This window comes from Rosa rugosa, chromosome 1 (genome assembly GCF_958449725.1).
Source record: "Rosa rugosa chromosome 1, drRosRugo1.1, whole genome shotgun sequence".
Classification (NCBI taxonomy): Eukaryota; Viridiplantae; Streptophyta; class Magnoliopsida; order Rosales; family Rosaceae; genus Rosa; species Rosa rugosa.
This window is the reverse complement of record NC_084820.1, coordinates 10,035,892-10,060,105: the sequence shown is the minus strand read 5'-3', so window position 1 is coordinate 10,060,105 and position 24,214 is coordinate 10,035,892. Positions and strand designations below refer to the sequence as shown.

Below are 24,214 nucleotides of genomic sequence, written 5' to 3'. Positions count from 1 at the left end.
CAGCCCTCTCCTTTCTTTCCCCAAAGCTCCGACACCAGCCTAAGAGCAATCATCAGAAAACCAAGAATTGCCCAGCTGATCTTCTCATCTCCAGGCCACCACCGCCCTCCACTCACCCAGCCATCAACCCTTTGCCATAGGGCCTGACTATCACCAACATACCACTGTCCCCATCCATGGTCAACTGACCATCGACACTGATCACCGCTCCACCAACCATAGCCACCACGCATCAAGATCAGAGAAGCCCAACCGTTGAATCCTTGTCTCCTTGTCCACCATCGTGCTCCATGAACCGCCGCCGTCACCATATGGAAGCAAAAGAGATGCCACACGACACCACGCCCAAAGCAACTACATCCCCGCCCAGCTGCGGCCACCATACTCCGACTAGGCAGAGCCTTTATCGGCGCTGGGGCGCCGCCGGACGAGGGAAACCACCGCACGAAGAAACCCAAGTTTTGACTCCGACTTTTTTGGAGCTAAAACCTAAGCAAAGAGAGAAAATAAGAGTTCAATGATACCGGATCATCTATAATATTATTAAGAGAATATGCTTTGTTAGCCAAAATTAAAATTTTTGACAGATTTAACCCTGAAAGATTAAAAAAAATTGAGAATAAATTAAATTAGAAGGATAAATAGGACAATTATAAAATAGATTTTTATTAAGAAAATTAAAAAGAAATGATTCCACAACCCCACTTTTCTCTCTGCAATAACTATCACTGAATCTATTTTTCTGCAATAACTACTCACTTTTCTATTTTTTTTTAATAACGAAAATTTTTTCGTACATGTAGAGCATGTGATTGCAGACTAGTTTATATTAACAAATGCCATGAAAATGAGCTTAGATACTTTACTTGCAATTATGCTATCAGTTTCTTTGAGATTATAACATTCTTTTCCGCCATGCTAAAAATGTTATTGGAAAATGCTTTGGTTCACAACCATAACACTTTTTTTGGTTCCACATGCTGTACGCTAACCAAGCAAATAAGCTCATAAAGATCGAGCAAATTGGTCAATGCTTCACCTCTAAACCCTAATACATCCACAACCAACTTGATCTCCACACATTTTTGATACACTCTGCCTCTACCACCACCACCCACTCCTCACTCCACGGTTGCCGGCCTCCGATGACTCAACCCTATCACGTGACATTTTGAAGGATATCAGCAAATGATACCAAAAATTGGAGAGACTCTAATGAGGACTTTTAAAGTGAGGACTTTCTAATTAACGGTTGTGAGACCTATTTTTCTAATGAAGACTTTTAAAGGATATCAGCAAATCAACCGTTAGATATTTAGATATTCATGAGTAGATCACTTATGTAAATTTTTAACCAAATTGAAAATCGTTAAGGTATTCATAATCGTTTGGTTGAAAATTTGTAAAAATGATATACTCATAAATATCTAAACATCTAACGGTTGATTTACCGAAATATGATGGAAAGTGGGTCTCACAACCATTTAATTAAAAAATTGTTAGAACTAAGTCAACTAACCCTGCTAAGCTCACCCTTAATCATGTTTTGTATTAATCCCTAGGCCTAATATTAGTTTCATTAGTTACAAGAGTTACTGTGGTCCTGCGTGACACATGTCGCCACTTCTCCTTTTGTCATGGATTGGACTCAATCCATATATCTTGTAACTATTAGCCTGTGAGGGCTCAATCAATGAATCATGTTTGAATCTTAATTTTCTCTTTGTCTTTCAATTATCAGTTTGCTCCCATCATCTGGTATCAGAGAAGGTTTCCATGAGGGGCTTCAAACTTCAGCACCCTCCCTCACTGCCTTTACCCCGCCAAGAGCACCCACCCCACCCCACCCCGTCCACCATCCACCCCTGCCACAGCCCTATCCACTGACCAAATAGCTACCTTCCAAGCCTCTGTCAACACCCTTTAGTCTCAAACTGATGACCTCCAAACGTCCATCGAGGCTACAGCCAGAAGCCAAACCCTTATGGCTCACCAGTTTGCTGCCCTGCAACAGACCCTTCTGTCCAACTTAGCCCAAGGCACCACAGCTACCACCTCCACCATGGCCTCTGCTGGTCCCTCTACACCACAAACTTCTGTGGGATTCCTCTCACCATCCTCACCAACTCTAACTACCTCGGCAGCTCCCCAATACCCTTCGACACCGCATATGGTGCCCCGAATCACATTTGGCTCCCTACCCCCTTCATCTACACCATGGACAACTCAGGGAACCACCCAACCTTTTCCCACTCCCTCCACCTTAGTTGCATGTCTTCCACTATCTGCTCCCCTTCCAAACCATTCCATGACACAAACCATACCACCACAATTCTCTACCATCATCGCTACGCTCCCACAAACAACTGCAGCACCGGACCCAAGAGTCATTTACCACCACCTCCTTACCAGCACCGAATGGCCAACCAATTTTACCCAGAACACCACACCTTCCGACCTCCTAAGGTTGATCTACCTCGCTTCACGGGCTAGGATGCTGTTGGCTGGTTTGCCATGGTGGAGCGCTATCTCCGCTCTCAACACATTCCGGACCACGAGCGCATCTCCACCATTGCCTCCCACTTCGGGTCCGATGCATCCATGTGGATGAACTCCTTCGAACAACGCAACCCTACAGCTTCTTGGGAGTGGTTCGTAGGGGCATTCATGGAGCACTTTGGTGCAGGCAATTCAGATGACTTCAAGGCATCCCTGTCCCATCTCCAACAAACTTCTTCTGTTGAAGAATTCATCACGGAATTTACCAAATTATCGTGCAGAGAACCAGAGTGGTCAGACGCCGATCTCCTTCCCATCTTCCTAGGTGGCCTCAAATCGGAGGTTCGCAATGACGTCATGGCCCTTGAACCTCGTTCACTAGCTTATGCCCAACGACTAGCTCGCAGATTTGAATCTAAGCTAGCTGACATCCGATCCAACAGAAACCAACGATCAGTTCCATGGTACCATTCTCACAGGTCACATCACACCAACGACCCATCAGTTGCCCCATCCACTATTAGCCAAACCTGTAGCCGACCCTGCTCATCTCCCTCTGTCCATACCGCACCAAGCTATGCCCAAAGCAGTACTAGCCAAAAACCTCAATCAGAGTATCCAGCTCGACGTTGGTCCACCAACAACCAACAGGCAAGGCGCGCTCGAGGCTTATGCTTCACGTGCGATGAACAATGGAGTGAGACCCATGTGTGCAAAAAGCCTATCTTAGCAATACTTGAAGGTGCCGCTTCGGTAGAGGACCCACCTTCCTCTCTAGAACCTCAATTCGAGGAGTCAAACATGGATGCTGAGAGTCTTCTTCCCTTACATGCCATCATTAACACCAAATTGGGAGACATGATGAGATTCACCGGGGTCGTCAACAACCAATCGATCGACATCTTCGTCGCGGGTCAGTGATGAATTTCTTGAACCCTTCGGTGGCCAAAAGATTGGGCTTGGCCATTACACCTGCCTCCAATCTCCAATTCACAGCTGCTTCCGGCCACCACCTCTCACCATCCGGCCAGGTTGTCGATGTCACTGTCTCCATCCAGAGCTACCAGTTCACCGAGTCCTTCTTCCTCATGCCGGCGCCCGGCTGCGACTTACTGCTTGGAGCCCAATGGCTTGATACTTTGGGATTCATTGGATGACACTTCTTTGAAAAAGTGATGATCTTCACTGCGAATGGAAAATGCCATGTCCTGCAGGGTATGACCAAAAAACCGCGTCAACTGGACCAACAGGCCTTCATGGCCTTGGTTCCTGTTGACCATTTGGACCCTCTGCCGCCTCTATCCAGCCCACTAGTCACTAAGTCCCAGGCCCATCACCCAGACATTCAAGTGCTCTTATCCAAGTTTGAATATTTGTTCAACCCACCCACGGGCCTGTCCCCCCAACGAGCTGTTGATCATCAAATTCCGCTCATGCCCAACACCAACCCAATCAATGTGAGGCCCTATCGCTACGCACACTCCTAAATATCTGGAATTAGAGGCCCAAGTCCAAGAAATGCTTACTAGCGGCATAATCCGCCCAAGTAGTAGTCCGTTTTCTTCGCCGGTCCTTTTGATGAGAAAAAAGGAGGGCACTTGGAGGTTTTGTGTGGATTAATGTTCTTTCAATGCCGCCACCATTAAGGATAGATTCCCTATCCCCGTGGTCGATGAGCTTCTTGATAAACTTCATGGCTCCAAGTATTTTTCAAAGTTGGATTTGAGGTCGGGCTATCATCAAATCCGGATGAAGGAGGAAGACATCCCCAAAACCGCGTTCCGCACACATGAAGGCCATTATGAATTTGTGGTAATGCCATTTGGTCTCTCTAATGCCCCTTCCACTTTTCAAGCACTAATGAATTATGTGTTTAAACCATTTTTACGCAAATTTGTGTTAGTGTTCTTTGATGACATCCTAGTTTATAGCCCGGATTTACAGTCCCATATTCATCATCTTAAGGAGTTTTTTCAACTCCTTCATCATCATCAATTGAAGGTGAAACTTGCTAAGTGTGCTTTTGGACAGCCCAATGTTCATTATTTGGGCCACATTATTTCTGCTGAAGGGGTCTCTGTGGACCCGGAAAAAGTCAAGTGCTTCATTGATTGGCCCAAGCCCAAAACAGTTAAAGGGCTCAGGGGCTTCTTGGGCCTAGCTAGCGGGTTATTACAAAAGATTTGTTCAACACTTTGGGTTGATAGCCCAACCCCTGACTGCCATGCTCAAGGTGGACAATTTCATTTGGACACCCGCTGCCGAGGAAGCCTTCCACTGCCTCAAGCTAGCGGTCACCACCGCCCCGGTCCTCGCTCTGCCCGAATTCTCCAAACCTTTTACGGTGGAGACCGACGCCAGTAGCCTCAGATTGGGCGTGGTACTCTCACAACAAAAGCATCCGGTTGCTTACCTTAGCAAAGCACTCTCCCCAAAGAATCAAGCTCTCTCGGTGTATGATAAGGAGATGCTGGCGCTACTCTATGCCGTGGATAAATGGAGTCCATATCTTCTCGGCAATCAATTTACTATCCTCACGGATCACCAAACCTTGAAACATTTGCTTGACCAACGCATCACCACTCCATCCCAACATAAATGGCTGGCAAAGCTCCTTGGCTATGATTACAAAATTGAGTATATGGCTGGGCATCTCAATACAGTGGTGGACACCCTTTCACTCAAACCTGAGTATATGGCTATCCAGGCCGTCTCCTCTCTGGTTTTCGATAGCATCTGGCAAATCCAATAGGTTTGTTCTAGGGATGCCGAATCCCAGACCATCCTCACTGCTCTCAAAGTCGGCCTTCCAACAAAGAAAGGCTTTTCCTTGTCCAATGATCGACTCTTGTACAAAAACAAGATATTTGTTCCTCAATCATCAGAATGGAGGTCCAAAGTCCTACATGAATTTCATTCATCACTTACCGCCGGTCATTCGGGCTATCTGCGTACCTTCATCCGCCTTTCTCGGAGTTTCGCCTGGCCTGAAATGTGCAAGGACATCAAAGCTTACATCTCGGCCTGTGATCAGTGCCAAAGATAGAACTATGAATCAATCAATTCACTCGGCCTCCTATAGCCGCTACCGGTTCCAGAGGATGTCTGAGTTGACATTTCCATGGACTTTGTAGAAGGCTTACCCTTGTCTCAGGGGAAGAACGCCATTCTGGTGGTGGTGGACCGCCTATCCAAGTATGGGCATTTCATCGCTGTGTCTCATCCTTACACAGCCACACAGATAGCCGAGGTGTTCATGAGAGAAGTGTTTCGCCTGCATGGAATGCCCAAATCGATCGTTTCAGATCGCGATCCCGTTTTCCTCAGCCAATTCTGGAAAGCATTCTACAAATTGTAGGGGACCCAGCTCTGCCATAGCTCCGCCTACCATCCCCAATCTGACGGGCAAACGGAGGTAGTCAATAGATCTCTGGAGCATTACCTTCGATGTTTTGTGGCAGATAAACCATCTTCTTAGTTTGGCCTTCTTCATTGGGCTGAATGGTGGTATAACACCACCTTTCACTCCACCATTAAGATGCCGCCATTTCAGGCATTATACGGCACTCCTCCGCCGGCGGTGGCTCGGTACCTCCCCGGTTCCACGACGGTCCACGCTGTCTACTTAGCTCTCCGCAATCGTGACTCTCTTCTTCAAGCTATCAAGCAACACATGTCTCTCGCCCAGAATCACATGAAACAACAAGCTGATAAACAGAGAACGGAGAGAGAATTCGCGGTGGGTGAATGGGTCTTTCTGAAACTCCACCCCTACCGCTAACAATCGGTGATCAAGCGCCCCTCCCATAAGCTCTCCCCAAGCTTCTACGGGCCATTCAAAATCCTGGAACCCATAGGCACAGTCGCCTATCGCTTGGAGCTGCCTCCTTCTTCCCGGATCCATCCGGTCTTCCATGTATCTTTGTTGAAAAGGCGTGTTGGTGATACGGTGCCTCTGTCGCAAACTCTTCCCCAATTTGACCAGCACGGTGAGGCAATTTGGACTCCTGAGACTGTGTTGGATATGGCTGTCACCCAAAAGCGAAAGAGGCCCGTCACTCAGTGGCTCATCAAATGGACTGGGCTTCCTAAAGAGGATGCCACTTGGGAAGAGGCCCATTCCATCATGGCTCGATTTCCGGAGTTTGGCAACCGTGGACGGCTTGCGACTTAAGGGGAGAGGGACTTATTAGAACTAACCCTGCTAAGCTCACCCTTAATCATGTTTTGTATTAATCCCTAGCTAGGCCTAATATTAGTTTCATTAGTTACAAGAGTTACTGTGGTCCTGCGTGGTTTCTCCTTTTGTCATGGATTGGACTCGATCCATATATCTTGTAACTATCAGCCTGTGACTGTGAGGGCTCAATCAATGAATCATGTTTGAATCTTAATTTTCTCTCTGTCTTTCAATTATCAATTTACTCCCATAAAAAATCCGAAAATTCTTCTACCCACCCAAGTGGGTGGTCACCCGATTGACGTGTCAGACATCCAGCCACTTTCAGGCGACTAACTCATGTGAGCCGTCCATTCAGTCATTAGTCTAAATACGACCGTCACCGTCAGAAATCAAAACATAGTTGGGAGAAAAAATGGTTCAGTCAAAGGTTCAATCAAAAGTCAAAACACCATCGAAAACCCAGATCCTTGCTGGTTCGAATACCAGATACTAAAGGTTCTATCGAATTGTCGGCTTAATTGATTGGATTTTTCTTTGGTTGTATGTCAATTGTGTTGTAGGATCGAAGTTTGAATGTACGATTCTGAAATAACCAATTGCTGAAGAAAGATGAGAAGGATTTTCTGGGTTGTTTACGTTTATGGGGATGATTGGATTCAGAGAAGTTGCGATACCAATTCGTTAGTATAGATTTTCAATTTGAAATATTGCTTTCATCTATAAAAGCAACAATGGTCTGTTGCAACTTTCGTAAATGATATTGACTTTTAATTTGAATTGATATGGTGAAAAGCTGGTAGAATTTGACTTGATCGATCACTTATAGTAGTGTTATTTGACTTTAGCATTGATGTCTTGCACTCTTACATCTCAGAGTTAGCTGCAGTTATCAAATCAATTTTGCAGATGTGAAATTCTTATATCAAAGACCATCAAAAATCCAGATCTGGGAGAACGATCGACGGATTAACTCAATCTTCCATGGAATGGGGATGATCTGGAGACTCATAAGTTTTGGAGGATTCTGGAGACTCGCTAACCCAACAACATCCAGATTCGATCTGGGTTCGAAGTAGTTGGCGATCTTAATTTGGGTTGATAATTTTTGGTCTTCGTCTCAACAAATATCTTGACCGCCAAAAACTAACAGCGCGTATAATTCACGTGCTGTTAAAAGACCAAGGTGAGTGCCCACCCAGGTGGGCAGAAGAAGCTCCAATCCTGATTAGAGCCCAACCGTCCATATAAGAGTTTCCTTAACAGTTATACTTTCCCAAAAGAAAAAAGGACTTGGATAAACATGAAGGGGCTGCGACCGGGTGAGACCATTCCCTTTCCCTTTTTGAGGACGCACCTCCTCTTTACTATTCCAGTACACGTCTCACCCAATCCCTATCCGACACGTAATACGTCACCTCAGTCCAAAGTCTCCAAGTACAACCCTCTTTGTTTTATAAATTAGCAGCTCTCTCTCTTTCTTTCTGCCATCATTATTGTTTCCTCCCCAAAATATCAATCACTCCAAAAGCGAAACCCTCCAAAACGCTGTCGTTTCGAAACCATGTCGTCGTCGGCGGCGAAGAAGATCACCCTGAAGAGCTCCGACGGCGAGTCCTTCGAGGTCGAAGAGGCCGTCGCTCTGGAGTCGCAGACGATCAAACACATGATCGAGGACGACTGCGCCGATAACGGAATTCCTCTCCCCAACGTCACCAGCAAGATCTTGGCCAAGGTAATCGAGTACTGTAAGAAACACGTCGACGCTGCTAAGCCCGACGAGAAGGTCACCGAGGACGAGCTCAAGATATGGGACCAGGATTTCGTTAAGGTTGACCAGGCCACGCTCTTCGATCTTATCTTGGTGCGTTTCTCTTATCTTTATCGCTCTCTGTTTGTGATTTAGGGTTTCGGAAATTGGGAATTGAGTTTTGTTGGGTCTGGGATTGTGATTTAGGGCCGTAATTTTGTTTGATGAGCTCTTAGGGTTAGGGTTAGTGAATTGGGGGTTTTCCTTCGGTGACTCTAATTTCAGAATTTCGATTCTCAGTTTGATTGGAAGTTAAATTCAGTCACTTTGCTGTGTATGCTTAATTGAAGACTTGGCTGATATGATTGATAGAAATGAAGTTTTCCGAATAGAATCATGGAATTGAAGTTTGTTAATGTGATAGCGTAATTGAAATTAAGTTTTGTCATTTGTAATCAATGTTATCTTTCAACTAGATGGTGTTGAGTTGGTTGGGTCTATATTTATGCTTGTGCAGCAACTACATTATATATGTTGTATTTTCGGAATGATTTCTGGAGTGGATTGATTTTGCAATATCTGTTATGTGGAGGTTTACCACTTCTACACGTTGGTATTGATTGACAGGCTGCAAACTACTTGAATATCAAGAATCTGCTGGACCTGACATGCCAGACTGTTGCGGACATGATCAAGGGGAAGACCCCAGAGGAGATCAGGAAGACCTTCAATATCAAGAATGACTTCACCCCGGAGGAAGAGGAGGAGGTGCGTCGTGAGAACCAATGGGCATTCGAATAGATGGAGATGATCTCAGTGGTGTTTTGTTGTTTATGGCATGATACCTACTACTATGTACTCTAGCTAAGCAATTGACTTCTGTCATTTTATGTTTTGAAGTACACTTTATTCAAGTCGTGAATCCTTTGAATTGTAGATAAATCTTCGAAGTCTGGTATTGGTAGTGGTCTGTTCCATTATCAATCCTGCTGGTCAATTTACTGTACTACTGAATGCTTTTGGTTACCCTAAGTTGTTGAATTTCCTCTGCGCCATCTTATTCCCAGTGGATCCCAAATTGCTTGGAACTCGGCTTCTGGTTCTGTGTATATGCTGTCAAAGCAACGAAGGTTAATGATTTTAACAGAACAGGAGTTTGAATGTGCATCTGTGCAGTGCAAGTAGAAAGCTAAATATAGACCTTTAACATGAACTCTCTAAGATTGATGGTAAATTAGATCCTTCAATGGAAAACAGAAGCATCAGAAAGATATGCATCAGTTCATCTTGAACTGAAGAATTGCAAAATGACATTAAAAGTCTAAACTCTCTGTACACAGAAACCACTCAGACAGTTTTATCAAAAAAATAAAAAGAAACCACTCAGACAGCTTTTAGTTTAGGTCCTGAGAAGTGAAGAATTTGAACTCATTTACAGAAGAGGAAAAAATAAGAGTGGTCATGCCAGAGTCCCGAAAGCTTATATTGCAAAGAGACGCTGCTCGTTCGTTCATTTTGAAAGTTGCCAAACCACGAACGCCGAATCGCCAAAGCTTCTAATGAAGAAACACTTTTATTACTGAGGCAAAAAATCAGTTGAGATCTTAACATACAAACAATTCTTTGCATGATCAATCCCGCTTTAGGAAAAGCTATAAGAGCCCTTGCACAGTATGGAACATCTCATCTTCTTTTGCCATTGTGAAATGTCCTGTAAAGTCAGGGTGCCAAGAACCACCATCTATATTCCTTACATGTTCGGATCATCCCATATCTTCTTTTGCCTTTTGTGGAATGTCCATTATACTAACTGTCAGTATCTCTCGAGCCAGTCACTGCTGTTGAAAGTCAGTCCTAAACAAACTCAACCTCTGTGTCCACTCGACTCATCATAATATAGTAAGTACCCTCTTGCCAACATTTACCAACTCTTATGAACTATTTCGTTCAGGTCTACAAGATTGCAGCCGGGTAGCCTTCTGAGCTTGTTTTCTTTCATCATTTCTTTCACCCAAGCAACATCCTCCCATCGGCCCGCTGCAGCATAGACATTCAGCAACAATCTGTAGTATGCAATGTTTTGAGGTTCCATGTCAATCAGAGATATTGCAATTTGTTCTCCCACAGTAACATCTTTTTGGAAACGACATGAACCAAGCACATTAGCCCATGCCAAGGATTCTTTTGTCAAATCTTCAGCAACCTCTGGCATTTTCCTGATCATTTCCTCTGCCTCTTGTATTAGCCCCACACCAACATAAACATTAGCCATGCACCAATAATGTGCAAACCGGGGCTTTAAATGGAAAACATTAATCATTTGCCTGAAGTAATCTCTGGCTTCTCTTAACAATCCAGCACGCGCACAGGCACAAAGAACACCTATGAAAGTAGTTTCATCCGGAAGAATTCCCCCTCTGCCTTCGGTTGGCCTCGACAACCTGTTCTCAGGGATGGTTTCCCCATCGTTTGACTCTGTTCTACCTAACATTTCACTAAACAGGCTAAGTCCATCTTCAGGGTTTCCCTCAAAACAATGCCCCAAAATCATAGCATTCCAGCAAACGAAGTTCCTGTATGCCATGCTCCCAAAGACTACACGCGCCACTTCCACCCTTTTGCATTTACAATACATATCGATCAAAGCCGTTTCAACAACTACGTTCAACTCTGTGAATGCCCTAATTAGATATCCATGAACTGATCTTCCTTCTTTCAGTCTAGCTGACCGACCACAAGCCGCGAGCATATTCACCATTGCAGTACTATCAGCCTTCATTCCCATGCCCACCATATCCCTAAACAACTTCAACGCACACCCGGGCTTCCCTCCCTTCCAATACCCACCAAGCAACGCATTCCAAGCAACCACATTTCTCTCAGGCATTGCATCAAACAGCATATGAGCCACATTCAAATCCCCAAACCTAGCATACCCATCCACAATCGCATTCCACGACACCACGTCTCTCTTAGGCATTTCATCAAACACCTTCCTAGCAAGCTCAACTCTCCCACAACAACAATACATATGAATCAAAGAGTTGCCCACAGGCAGCACAGACTGAACCCCATGCTTCAAAACCTGCCCATGGCATTTCCTCCCACACTCAACATCACCCAACTGACTACAAGCCCCGAAAAGCGGCACGAAACTATAGCTGGTGGGAGAAAACCCTCTTCTCAGCCATTCGAAATAGACCACCAAAGCCCGACCCGGCTCTGAGGTATCCGAATGAGCCTTAATCACCGTGTTGAGGCAGAAAGCACCAGGCTTTTCAATGTACCTGAAGGTCAGAATCGTATAATTTATATCGCCATAATCCCAATAGCTCTTGAGTAGCTTTCTTGCCCAGAACGAATCGAAAAGACCCCAAGTGATCAATTGGGCGTGCATTTGGGTGATCTGGGCCAGGCTCTGACATGAATCCAGAACCGAGAAGATACGGGGGTTAAGCAAAGAGGGTTTAAGAGAAGGAGAAGAAGAAGAAGAGTAGTAGTAGTGTGCGGATGAGATATAAAGATTTGGCCTTGTGGGTTCTGCGAGAACGGAGCGAAAGCGAAAGAGAAAGAGTTCTCGCGGTGCCATTCAATTGGGCTTGACTTGGTTTTCGCCATTAACGCACATCAGACTCAGAGTATCCAAAACGAAACGCGTCGTTTTGCATTAGGAGGGCTCTACGAAACGGTGCGTTTGGAAAAAGGGTATTATTTTGTCTCTTTGGGAACAGAGAGCTCAGAAACACAAACAAACAATGGTGAGAGGAAGCATTAAGGTTCTGAAAGATGCGGCCTCTGGGCTCAATAACACCCTATACGAGAGACTCGTCTGCCCGCTTTCTAGGCAACCCCTCAGGTTAATTCTGCTCCTTTTTGTAGGGGAGAAAGGTTAAATTTTTAGGAATTACATTGTCTATGGTATTTTGTGTTTAATTTAGCTTTGTTTTGGGTTAATTTTGGTAGGTTCTGTGAGGAAACGAATTCTTTGATCAGTGATGCTATTGGTGTTTCGTATCCTGTAAGTTCCTGTGCTCGTATTTGTATGCAGCATACAGTTTCTTACTTTGAGCTAAATATTGGGATTGTGGTATCAAGGCCCAGAATTCTTTTGCGATTTATGAAACATGGGAATGAGTTGAAGAAATAAGGTGAAAGATGCACCTGTCTATATGATAATGCACTTGCATATGGATTACTTGAAGCGTTGTGCTTAGCATTTTAGCTTCGACTGAACAACTCATAAATTTGAAAATTACACCTTCTCTTCTCGGTGTTTTAGTTATCTCGTGTAGTATGGCTGATGTCTTGTTTCATTTTTACTTGGAATTGTTATTTGATAGATAAAGGATGGGATTCCTTGCTTAGTACCAGCGGATGGCAAGATGCTTGATACAGATGCAATAAAACGTGAAGAGGGTGGGGAATCCTCAGGCAAGAGGGAAGCAGATTGAGGAGGCAGAGGTAGTCACAAGAGATCAATTGTGAAGCTTAAGGTATGGTCACCAATTCAGTTTGCAAGTTCTTGTCTTCTTAGCTGTGTTTTTTAAGTCTATTGTAAGAATTGGCTTGTTCTTCCATTTATAAGGAAATGCCAGAGGACAGCATGTATGGACTGTTACATGTAACATTTCAAAAATCTGTGTCTTATTATCTCGGAGGAATCTGGTAGTGCTAGGGAGGTTCTTTTAGATCTTTCCGAGTGGGAAACATTTGTACTTACTGAGATTTGTCATAAAGTTTTGAACTGAATAAATTCTCAAACAATCCCATATTGCAGATGTAAACGTTTTCATTGATGACTGCCATGTCTTTTTTTTTTCTGCTATTATCTGTGTTAAGACTTAAGAGGAGAAAAGATTTCTCTCTGGTATAGATGGTTTGAACAGCTTTTGCTTTTGGTTGATCTTTGAGATGTTCATATTTGGTCTCAGTCCTGCTATGTAGGTAGGTTTTTCTGGCTGAACATTTCTATTAGTTACTGAGTACCACAGGATTAGTAGCTGACTGTCTTCCCTAACTGCAGATAGATCCCACACCTCTTACTTGAGCTTCACTGTCTTGGTCCTCACATGACTTTCAGGCCTTTCCCGAGTCTTCCCTGACTCTAATAGGTGGAATTTATCATCTTTTAGATTGTTGGATGAAAAACCAATAATTAGAATGATCAGGACTTGGACCAAGATATACACTATATGAAGAAAGCTTGGCATCTAGTTCCCTTACTATTTTATTTTAACCCTTGTCGGGTTTTAAATCCAGGACCTGAACACCAAGCATTTTGCAAGGAAGCCTTAAAGTATGCATCTAGGCGTGATAGAGCCATTAGCTTGTCTGATTTTCGCTAACTACTAGTATGTAACTTTCTCAAGTGTATTGAATATAATCAATATATAAGGTGCAATGATTTTCCATCTATTACCCAGTCATATTTTTGTTTTCAATTTGAAGTTGAATGATGCCTCGTCTGTTTTCACTAATACATGTTAGCCATCATTATATTGTCACCAAAAGTTACAGCTTGACCAAGTAGCCTGGGTAAGGCGCTGTAAATGTGGCTCAGATTCGATGCAAGTTTCCGAGACTTTTTTATCATCAAGTTACCCTCTGAGTTTCACAAACTTTTTGACCATCAAGTTACCTTCTGAGTAGCAGAGTTTGACCCCGGCATATTATAGGTTGCAAGTTTCCTGAGGATGATGGCCTTTGGACGTGTAGGTTCTGATTCACCGGTAAACTCCCCGAAAATTTAGATGGTGCCAGGGTAAAAACTTAAATTCCAGCCTTATAGTACAAATTTAACGAGCATTTTACATCTGCTTGGAAAATCTATTATATGAATCTGTTCCTAGTTATCTTCTGACAATGAAGATGCTCTAAAACTCTAAATACTATCTGCTGCTACATCAATCCCAACTCGAATAATATTTTCAGGCGTCTATATGGTCACCATTAACCTTTGGCAAGAGTTCAGAGATCAGAAGGGTACACAATTTCTGTCAAAGTTGGTGGTTCCCAGAAATTAAAGATAAATTGATTGATGCAATGTTGCAGCAAAGAAAGAAGCAACACCATAGAGGAAACAAAACCAAGTATTAGGTTTCATTATACTCTGCCTGTGATTAATTAAATATAAGAAAGGTCAAGAGTAACACTCTCTTTAGTTGCAACTGCCCTTCCTTCAAAACGAAGCAAAAATAACAAAGTGACCCATTACTTTCCTTCAACTAAAACTCTATAAACACCTTGTTGAGATGATAATCCTTCATTAAGAATCAAATGGTTCTCAAAACTGTTGTCACCTTCCTCTACAGTTTTTTCAAAGAAAGATTTCAGCAGCCAATGTTATGCTTATATGATGTAGTCAAATCAGAAGAGGGCTTGGTTGAGTCTGCAGCTGAAGGTGAGTTTTGCTGTGTGTGTTTGTCAAGATTAGTGGAGGAACATCAGGACATGAGAATCCTCCCTTGCCGGCACAAGTTCCACAAGTCATGCGTCGATGAGTGGTTCAACGCATGCCAGAAGACGTGTCCGTTGTGCCGGTTTCCGGTGGGAGGGCAGAAGAAGACTCAAATGGTGGAAATGATGCTGACCGATGAGATGATGATATATTTCTCTTCTTTTCATGTAGCTGGGTTCTAAGTTGTGATTTGTGAATTGTTTAACACCCTACTGAAATATTGCAGTGGTGAAAAATTTGCCTAGCAGTAGTGTAAGCCTTGAGCTAAAGCTCACAACTGAGGCTGTAAAACCAAAGTTCTGCAGTATAACATGAAGGTTTAGCAGTATTGAAAATTTTGTAATGCACCAAATGTATTGATTTTATATGTTAAATGACATTACCTTAGTGAATGGTGTATTGATTTTAGGGAAAAGAGAGAGAGAGAGAGAGAGAGAGAGAGAGAGAGAGAGAGCCTTCTCCAAGACTATGATCATACCAAAAACTGTGGACACGATTTTTTAAACATAATTACATATTATTTTCTCATCAGAATTTTGCTATCCTCAAATAGTGATATTTAAACACACAATACATTCCAACTTGCCGAACCATGTAAGGTCGTGTAAATCTTGGTCTTCTATTCCAGAAGTTCCGAAGCAATCAAAGGAGACTCCGGCTCTGAGCATGCATATGTAATGGGCCTCAATTCAGCCCAGCCAAAAAAATTCCATTGCCGGGAATCGAACCCGGGTCTCCTGGGTGAAAGCCAGATATCCTAACCGCTGGACGACAATGGATTGTTGTTCATCTACAAAGACAAATAATTATTGTCTAGAAGTTTTGTATTGGCTAGATACCACAATCTAGATTCTCGTATAATGGTAAATTATGTACTTGATCGAGAACCCCAAAGAATTTTAGCTTGGTCTCAAAACACTGTCTCAATTCCTTTTATGTAATTACTCAAACTAAACTTATTCGGATGACTTTAACCTATTAGATTGTCTTCATATATGAATATCACAAAGCCATAATTACCTTTAACATAACTCGAGTTAGAAATCACTTACACAACTATTGTGTAGAGTAACCCTTAAGCGACTATTAGATTCTAACACTATTGTAAATTTAAAATTATTTGATAACTAGATACCAAATTAAATTCAAGGAGTGATCGAATATAATTTAATTAACCCTATCCAAAAAATAATAATTTAATCAATTATTTTTCTAGCAATTTTTTTTTCATTACAAAAAGTATTAAAAGATCTCATTAACAATAAGAGGAATTATATATATATATACTAAAGATGGGTTACTGTTTCTGAGCATCTTTAGCAATGCTAGCTATTTTTGAGTTAAATTTTAGTTAAAGTAGTTAAAAAGTCATTTTGGCTAGCCACTTTAGAAATACTTCTGCATCAGTGCTCTCTATTATAGTGAGTTTTGAATTTATATTATTTTTTAAAGGAAGCTTAAATAGTTTAAATGTATTTAAAAATTACATAAAATAACTCAAAATGAATGTTATAAATTATAGAGAGCCTCTCTATATTTAGGAGCGAGATAGCTAAAAGTTATAATGGAGAGCCACTTAGGAGTCTGGTGCAGCTGCTAAAATATATAAAAAGCTAAACCTGCTGTCTAAAATAGCTAAGGAGCCAAAATAGAGAGTCTGCTAAAGATGGGTTACTAATGAACAGTGACGGCTTAGCAGCTTGAGCCGAGCCGAGCTGATGCTGTAAATGACCGTTTTGTCCTTTTTAAAAGAATAATTTACAGCCTTGCCATTCGACACACACGTCGCACCGAGTGGTGTTGGAACTGTTGATTTTTACTTCTGCGTGTTTGCTTTGGAGAAGGACAGGTACTCCTTTGATCTGCGCGAAGAGAGAGAGAGAGAGAGAGAGAGAGGACGAAAGGGATATGCTATTTCTTTTTGTCTGGGGGGCAGGCAAGTCGAGACAGATAGAGAGAGCGTGCTGAAGTTGGTAGACTCCAAGTGGAGATTGTTTGGTGACGACGCTGATTATTCATTGGCGGCTTGAAGAATTTTGGGGATTTGGCGAAATGGGTTTTTGCCCCTTATTGTTTCTTTCTTTCTTTAATACAACGGACGGTGCCATTCGACTTTCATAGATTGAGAAAGAGAGAGAGAGAGAGAGAGAGAGAGAGACATGCACAGAAAGAAGAAGAGGGAAATTCACATCACACGAGACTGATCGGAGAGAGAAGGAGAAGCATCTTTTTGTTAGTACAAATATAAGAGAAGAAGGAGACGGGAAGGAAAGTAGAGGCAGAGTAGAGAAAGGAAAAGATGAATGAAAATAATGAAGAGGAAGAGCCTTTGGGATTTCGATCCACTCTGATCAAAATTCCAAGTTGTGCGACAGAGGTCAGCTCCGGAGTTTCCAACAGAAAGGTACAATTTTACATTCAACCTTCTTTCTATTCAATTCAACTCAACTGCCCTTTTGTTTTCACGTATTAATTAGCGTCTGGAAATTTTGCTGTGAATGGATCTTTCACTCTTTTCGCACATACCCAGATCAGTTTTTTTTTTTTTTTTTTTTTTTTTTTCGTTATTGCGTTTAATTGCTTTAAGCTGAATTCTTTGATGTTTTCAATTGGAGGTCTCAATTGGGTTTTGGTGATTGTTTTCCTTGGTTTTTTGATACTTGATGTGGGTTTGGATGTTGGTAATGGAAAGTAGCTTCCTTTTGATCATTTGTGAGCTACTATAGATCTATTTCTAACAGAAAGTTGTTCATTGTGTCATTTATGATTCTGGGTTACGTTTTGGTTAGTATTGATTGAAGAGTTGGTTCAAACTTGAAACTCACTTTCGTTGCTGAGAATGATTGGTGTTCGATTAATCGGTTGCATATTTTGCTGTAATTTGGTTATGATCGAGAGGGTTTTGGCAATTATCAGTTTTAGTATGTGATCTGAAAATAATGCCGTTAGATTTCGTCAGGGTTCATTAGTAACTTCGTGTTCCGAATAATTGGAAGGTTGCGTTTGTTGGATTTGATTTTAATTTTCAGTAAGTTGTAGAAATTTAGTTTTTGGAATGAGATTCTCTTCCATCACTGCCATGGACGTCATCTATGCTTTGAAGAGGCAGGGAAGAACCCTCTATGGATTTGGGGGTTAAATGTTTGTTTAGGATATGGGTTTAGATCTGGGCGTGATGAAAATTCTGCTGTTAATGTAATAATCAAGTAATACAAGTTTTATTTCTCAGTAAATCTTGCAGTTTTGTTTTGCTTTGTTTGGCATTTTCAGCTCTCTGGTGAAATTGTTTGGAGCAATGGTCAAGTGTTTTCTGACTATATAGTTGGTTTTCATGGTTTTTGTTAGATTAGAACTAGGCTACTAGCTTTACAATAAATTCCAGAACTATGTGATTAGTAAATAGTATTTGGTTTTGCAAATTAGGTGTTTAATTGACAAATTGGGGGTGCATTTGGGTATGCATTAGACTTCTTTCATGTCATTTCCTGACGCTGAAAATTTATTCTAAACTTTTCTTCCAAATTTAAAGCATGTGTGCAATCTTTGAAATGTTTGTCATGGCAGAAATTTATGTTCACTTTCACCTCTGTAGCTAAATGAACCTCTGAACATAAAGAGATTTAAATACCTAGAAATAGATTAAGAGCAAGTTTTGAAGTGTGGCAAGAGAAAATGTTTTCAGCAATGCTGAGTGATATAAGCAGGATTGATCCTTTGGATTTCGGCGTATAATGCTGCATCCAAGGCAAGAGTTTTCTGCAGATTATTATTTGGTGCCAATGCCAAGCTACTGGTGGATTTGCATAGCTGCAGTAGTATTTGAGAAATTGAATCGCATGCAACCTAATTGGATTTGAGCCTTTTGATCCAACTATATGAACAGTTGATCTGTCTAGGTTTGTTGAGAAATTGAATAATGGTCGGAGTTCGTTCTTCTTTCGAATGCTGAAATGTTATCTTAAATTTTAATTACTGTTGTTTGGTGATTCTTGATCTTAATTTTTTTATATTGACCAGTTTTTTGGTTTTCAGGTGCTTTGTGCAAAATTTCTTACTGCTTTTCCATTGGGGTTTGCTTTGAGTGAATCAAGATGGTATGTTTTCGTTGTTTAGATTCTCGATTTCTATTTAATGTTTAAGTGACCTTAGTGGGAACAATTACAATAGTTGATTCGAGTTCTATACATGTATTCGTACATTTTAACAAAACATGAGAAAGTATTCTGAATTCAAGTTCCGTTATAGGGGCAAACAAAATACGTACTTAGCTCGGATAATCCTTCTAATTCTTGCTCTGTATGCTTTTGAATTTGGGTATTGTTTGCGTTTTCTATCAGTAAAATAATTCACTCCCTGCTTCTTTAATTTATGCATTTGGCATAAATTGTGCTCCTCTTTTTCAGCTGAAACTGATGAATTTGACAATGAAGGTTTTTTTTGGGGGGGGGGGGGGGGGGGGGGGGGGAGGTTGCGTCTATTATTCTGGAATTTAATCTCAGTTTCCTCGAATGTTCTTCGTCTTCTCAGTTTCTGGGTTTACTTCCTATGCAATAATATCTGTATATTTTGTGAACTTCACAATTGAAATTTAGATAGAGTAATAGAGTCAAAGATGTAGACGCAACTTTCTTTTCTACCTTGATGTTACACCTCCCCTACCCCTTCACCCAAAAACAAAAAAAAATACAGAATGAATGTCACTCATATTCTGCTTCAATAAGGTACAAAACATCACTCATTTGTTTCTTCATTGTTCGATAGGATGAGTATTTCAAAGCTTATTAGGCTGCTTTAATAAAAAGACAAGAAGAAGAAGAAGCAACAAAGAGTCTTCAGGTTAGCATGAAGTCAAAACTTCGAAGATGAAGGACACGATAATGTTGACTGGGAAGAGGCTCCAGTTGCAGGTACATATCATTATTTGACAATCTCTGTTCAATTCCACTTCATGTTTGATTTGAATTCTCAACCTCCTTGGGTCGAAGAACAATGAAAATGGCATGTTGATATATACTTTCTTATATCAAATGTCAAATGTGAGGGATTCTTCTTTAATGTACTTGAATATTGATGTGTTGCACAATGGTCTTATTGGCATCATTTTTTTTTTTTTTGGGATGTTTCCTCTACTCATTTGACAAGGCCTCCTTTGTAATACACACCCCATAGACATTCGTATCTTTCTGGTCATTAGATGAGTTGAATTGAGGGAATATTGTAGGGCAAGAAATGGAGAAGGGTAGATAATCCATAGATACATATCTTCCACTATAAAAGATCGCAGCTGGACTTCATATCCTATCCTATTACTAAGCACATAAACATGATATAGTATTTCCATAAATTATTGCACAATTAGGTAGATACACATGTATAATGTATGTATGTATGCAAGGTTCTAAAAAACGCTAGGCGCTAGTCGGGCGGAAGGCCGGGGACTAGCGCCTAGGGGCCTAGGCGGGGACTAGGCGGTTTTTTTATTTTTAATTTTTATTTTTATTTTTATAACATATAATTATATAAATAGCACATATCAATGTCAATAGAATCAACTTCTGGTACTCATTATCTGTCTATCACAGTATGAGAGGGTGTCCAGATAGTATCACTTCTGTTATCCAAATTCTGTTAATCAAACAGCAGCACAACATCATGGATTCATGGATGATACAACATACATAGCATTCATGAATGACAAACCCAGTCACTGGGATAGACATTATCACAGTACATATTTCAACTTCAACTCTTCAAGTCGAAAACTGCAGATTGAAAAGTCGGGTTCGCATCCCGGGCAGTTCAAGTGTTTCATATATGCTTGTGTGATGTATGGAGGGGTACATAAAATATGTACAGAGGACAAGTATGCTTTATGCAGATAGGATTCTATTAGTAAAATTTTGTTTTCTGGGCAGACAATTATCAGTTGAAATAAGTGTATCAACTGATCAACTCACAGAAGCATCAAACATATTCAGAATCAATATCAATATTCATTCAATCCAACATTCCAACCAAAAACAATATTCCATAATCATTATTCAAACCAAAAGCAACTAAGCAAGGCAGCAACTTACCCAGAAATTGAAGATTTTTGAATCGATTCAATCGAACCAAGAAAGCAAGAAGGCGACCAGTTGAAGGCAAGGCTGGTGAGCTCGATACTTGAAATGAAAACCCAGAAATTCATGAAAGAGTGAGAAACAGATCGATCTAAAACCCACAACAGATCGATTCAAAACCCACAACAGATCGATTTAAAACCCAGAAATTGAACTTACCAATTCTGCACAGAAGGAGAGATGAGTCGTGCGGCCTTGCCGGAGAGAGGGAGAGAGGTCGTGCCGCCATGCCGGAGAGTTTGAGTTTGAGTTCGAGACCTTCAGTTCGACTTTGATTTCATTAAAAAAAAAAAAAAAGGAAGCAGCGCCTAGTCGCACAGCGCCCAGGACGGCCCGACTAGGCGGCCGACTTTCAGCCCGGCGCCCAGCTCGACCGATTACCCTAAAATCCGAACGGTATGGAGGCGCCCAGCGCCTAGGCGGTCGCCTAGGCCGATTTTTAGAACCCTGCATGTATGTATGTATATAAATATATGTCACACAAAAGTTCACATGGTCAGTTTCAACTAATTCTGTATCAGTATATGCAATCTCAGATGCATGAGAGCTTTCCAACTATTGAAGAAAGAACATACAATTCAAAAAAGAGGCTCAAGGCTTATTTGCAAGTGATGATCGATACCGCTCAACTTTAGTTTTTTATTTTGGTGTATATATTGAAAGTTAATTGTACTATATGAAAGTTCAAAGTCGATCAATAAAATAGAGGCTGAGCTTGAACCTGAGCTTCAGAGGTTGGGGCTAAATATGAATACTTCTACTTTACATGGAGGATTAACTTATCTTGATGAGGTACAAAGTCTATGCTTATCATTGCAATTTTAAGTTTAAGCAGCACAAGTTTACTTTTAATTTAACATTAGATTTTCGTTTATTGGGTTCAACCTAGCTGTGAAAAAAACAGTTGGCTTTCCTACTACTGAAGTAATTTTTGTACTGAAAATTTGTGGGCAGTTCACTTGAAACATGGAAGTAGTGAAGAAAACCCTGATTTTCTTGGTATGACTGTTGCTCATTAAACATTATTAAGTTTTTATGTGCTTGATTCCTTTTCTTTTTTTTTTTTTTTTTTTTTTTTTTTGCAGAACATGAGTTGTAGGACTGCTACATGTTTTCTACAACGTACTGTATGTGCTTGATTGAGTTGGCAAGGCAAGCTGGGCCAACTGAGACTGGAAGTTGTCCCAAGTAAGAGGAAACTAATCAACATGCAAAAGGTTGCGGAAGAAGTTATGAACACATGTATTCCCACCTAGCTTTGAATTAAGGAAGGTTTAGTTATGAACACATGTATTCCCAGGTCTGGATACCAATATCCAGTTTTCCATGTAAGCTTCTTTGGTTTCTTTCGCTCAGATGGCAAGGCAAACTACAATGATATCAGTGCTTGAAATCATTATAGACCATAAAATTGGTATACTATTATACTCTATCAATAAGGCCAGTGCTTGCAAATCACTGTTATGTAAATATTTGTACAACAAATGTATAAAGCTTAGCAAGCAAACCCACCCGCGGCATCGCGCGGGACGTATTACCTAGTATATACTAAATGAGTGTTTTCCTTATGAATAGTGGATTGGCGATTTTGCCATTAGCCCCTGCTTGCTATTTTGTGTAATTGCCCCCTCCACCTGTAAGCATCCTGTGGCACTAACTGCTGCTATTCTGTCTGTATAGGATTGATTCGTTCCTACTGTCTTAGTTAGAAGAGAGAAAATTAAAATTAACAGAGAGAGACTGAAAGAGAGAGAGTTCGGTTCAATCTTCTGTTGTTGGTTGCTTATCAAAGGATTGTTAAGGCTGGTCTCTGCTGTGGTTCTTAGTCTCGCTTACATTGATAGCGAGAGAGGTTGTTGATCGGCACAGACAGGTCGGAATTTCCGCATGTTCCCAGTTTGTCGGCATAAAAGAATAAAAGATAACATCTTTATGTAAATTCTGTAGTCAATTTTGTTGGGTTCGGCATTATTCGATAAAGAGTTTTGTTCCTTAGATTGTATCTAAATTGCAAAGTTCTGATTTTTGGTGTGGGTGGAGGCTTTTAATTGGGTGTGTTTTTGGTTCTTAGCATTTGGGTCTAGGTTTTGATCAGGTAGCAACAATACTAATCTAATAGACTAATAGGGTACTAATCTAATAGGGTGTCCCTTTCCTTCTTTATTTTGTTAAAGGATCTGCATATATGAATTTTTTTTTGTCCTTGCATAACTTGAGATTAGGCCTGGGAATTGCATACCGGAAAACCGAAACCGAATCCGACCGATCCGGGCCTATACCGATCGGGTCGGTCTGCAACTTCAATTCCACACAATACCGACCCGACCCGAAACCGAATAGCATGTAAACGGGTCGGCCTCGGTATGGGTCAAATACATACCGTTTTTACCGACCCGACCCGATTTTCTAATAGGCCGCGTTCTACTTCTGCAGTTCTGCCGTTCTCATTTCTCAAACTCACCCAAACCCTAAATCGAGCCTCTCTCCTCCATCGAAGACTCCCAGCCACTCAACCTCTCACTCTCGCAGTCTCACTCCTCTCTGCTCTCCTCCATCGAAGACTCTCAGCCTCTCACTCTCACTCGTCTCTGCTTACCTCCATCGAAGACTCTCAGCCTCTCGAAGAACCAAGTCGATCCAACTACTCTACCTACTCGATCCAAGTCTCCTCCATCGAAGACTCGAAGGCTCTCGCTCTTCTCTCACTCCTCTACTCCATCGAAGATCGGAAGCTGTCGATCCTCTCACTCCTCTCTGCCCTCCTCGAAGATTCGAAGGCTCTCACTCCTCTCTGCCCTCCATCGAGGAATCGATTCTTCAACTCGTTTCTTCAGATTTTTCTGTTTTCAACTTTTCATGATTGTGTAGCTTGATTTGAATTTGGGATTGTGTAGCAGCATGATTGTGTAGCTTGATTTGAATTTGGGGTTGATTTGAATTGGGGATTCTGTTGATTTGAAATTGACAATGATAAGATTAGTTGTTCGCTTGAAGGCTTGAAGGTCGATCTGTGCGACTGTGCTTCTGTGGGTTACTTAAAGAGTTAAAGCCTTAATTAAAGGTAGATCCACTGTCCAGATGTTTGAATCACCTTGTATCAATTGCATCAATTGTGGGAATTTGTGATAAGAGTTGGGGTTGGTATCAATTGCGTGTTGGGAGACTGGTACAGAAGACCATGTCTTTAATTATTTATAATATGTGTT

The 24,214-nt window shown here is 41.4% G+C and overlaps 3 protein-coding genes, 1 long non-coding RNA gene and 1 other non-coding gene across 7 annotated transcripts; 3 read left to right on the top strand and 2 right to left on the bottom strand.

The window, feature by feature from the left end:
- Window positions 1–8,155: 8,155 nt before the first annotated feature.
- LOC133716198 (SKP1-like protein 1A) lies at window positions 8,156–9,484 on the top strand. The gene is made up of 2 exons (XM_062142919.1): window positions 8,156–8,543; window positions 9,057–9,484. Exons 1-2 carry the CDS (start codon window positions 8,244–8,246, stop codon window positions 9,228–9,230), a joined length of 474 nt encoding a protein of 157 aa, XP_061998903.1. The 5' UTR covers window positions 8,156–8,243; the 3' UTR covers window positions 9,231–9,484.
- A 238-nt stretch (window positions 9,485–9,722) lies between these two features.
- Window positions 9,723–12,099, bottom strand: LOC133716191 (pentatricopeptide repeat-containing protein At3g51320). Its single transcript, XM_062142915.1, has one exon. The coding sequence runs from the start codon at window positions 12,016–12,018 to the stop codon at window positions 10,351–10,353; it is 1,668 nt and encodes a 555-aa protein (XP_061998899.1). The 5' UTR covers window positions 12,019–12,099; the 3' UTR covers window positions 9,723–10,350.
- A 37-nt stretch (window positions 12,100–12,136) lies between these two features.
- On the top strand, window positions 12,137–13,785 carry LOC133716203 (uncharacterized). Of its 3 annotated transcripts, none has more exons than XM_062142934.1 (4): window positions 12,137–12,285; window positions 12,393–12,447; window positions 12,770–12,922; window positions 13,453–13,785. In XM_062142934.1, exons 1-3 carry the CDS (start codon window positions 12,185–12,187, stop codon window positions 12,878–12,880), a joined length of 267 nt encoding a protein of 88 aa, XP_061998918.1. In that variant the 5' UTR covers window positions 12,137–12,184; the 3' UTR covers window positions 12,881–12,922; window positions 13,453–13,785. The 3 variants fall into 3 exon arrangements, with proteins under 3 accessions (XP_061998918.1, XP_061998913.1, XP_061998908.1); XM_062142929.1 differs by lacking the exon at window positions 13,453–13,785 and adding an exon at window positions 13,015–13,225; XM_062142924.1 differs by lacking the exon at window positions 13,453–13,785 and having other exon boundaries at window positions 12,770–13,225.
- Window positions 13,786–15,593: 1,808 nt separating this feature from the next.
- On the bottom strand, window positions 15,594–15,665 carry TRNAE-UUC (transfer RNA glutamic acid (anticodon UUC)). Its single transcript has one exon. It is a non-coding gene; the product is annotated as a tRNA-Glu (tRNA).
- A 1,111-nt stretch (window positions 15,666–16,776) lies between these two features.
- Window positions 16,777–22,279, top strand: LOC133727178 (uncharacterized). The gene is made up of 5 exons (XR_009855044.1): window positions 16,777–17,290; window positions 18,919–18,980; window positions 19,648–19,793; window positions 21,545–21,800; window positions 22,094–22,279. It is a non-coding gene; the product is annotated as an uncharacterized LOC133727178 (long non-coding RNA).
- The last annotated feature ends 1,935 nt before the right edge of the window (window positions 22,280–24,214 follow it).

What these genes read in the sequence shown, in the direction of transcription:
- LOC133716198 (XM_062142919.1), top strand. Translation starts at nt 8,244, where the DNA reads ATGTCGTCGTCGGCGGCGAAGAAGATCACCCTGAAGAGCTCCGACGGC. An exon ending in CGCTCTTCGATCTTATCTTG is followed by an intron (nt 8,544 to 9,056) that starts GTGCGTTTCTCT and finishes ATTGATTGACAG; the next exon opens with GCTGCAAACTACTTGAATAT.
- LOC133716191 (XM_062142915.1), bottom strand. Translation starts at nt 12,018, where the DNA reads ATGGCACCGCGAGAACTCTTTCTCTTTCGCTTTCGCTCCGTTCTCGCA.
- LOC133716203 (XM_062142934.1), top strand. Translation starts at nt 12,185, where the DNA reads ATGGTGAGAGGAAGCATTAAGGTTCTGAAAGATGCGGCCTCTGGGCTC. An exon ending in CTTTCTAGGCAACCCCTCAG is followed by an intron (nt 12,286 to 12,392) that starts GTTAATTCTGCT and finishes TAATTTTGGTAG; the next exon opens with GTTCTGTGAGGAAACGAATT. An exon ending in CTATTGGTGTTTCGTATCCT is followed by an intron (nt 12,448 to 12,769) that starts GTAAGTTCCTGT and finishes GTTATTTGATAG; the next exon opens with ATAAAGGATGGGATTCCTTG.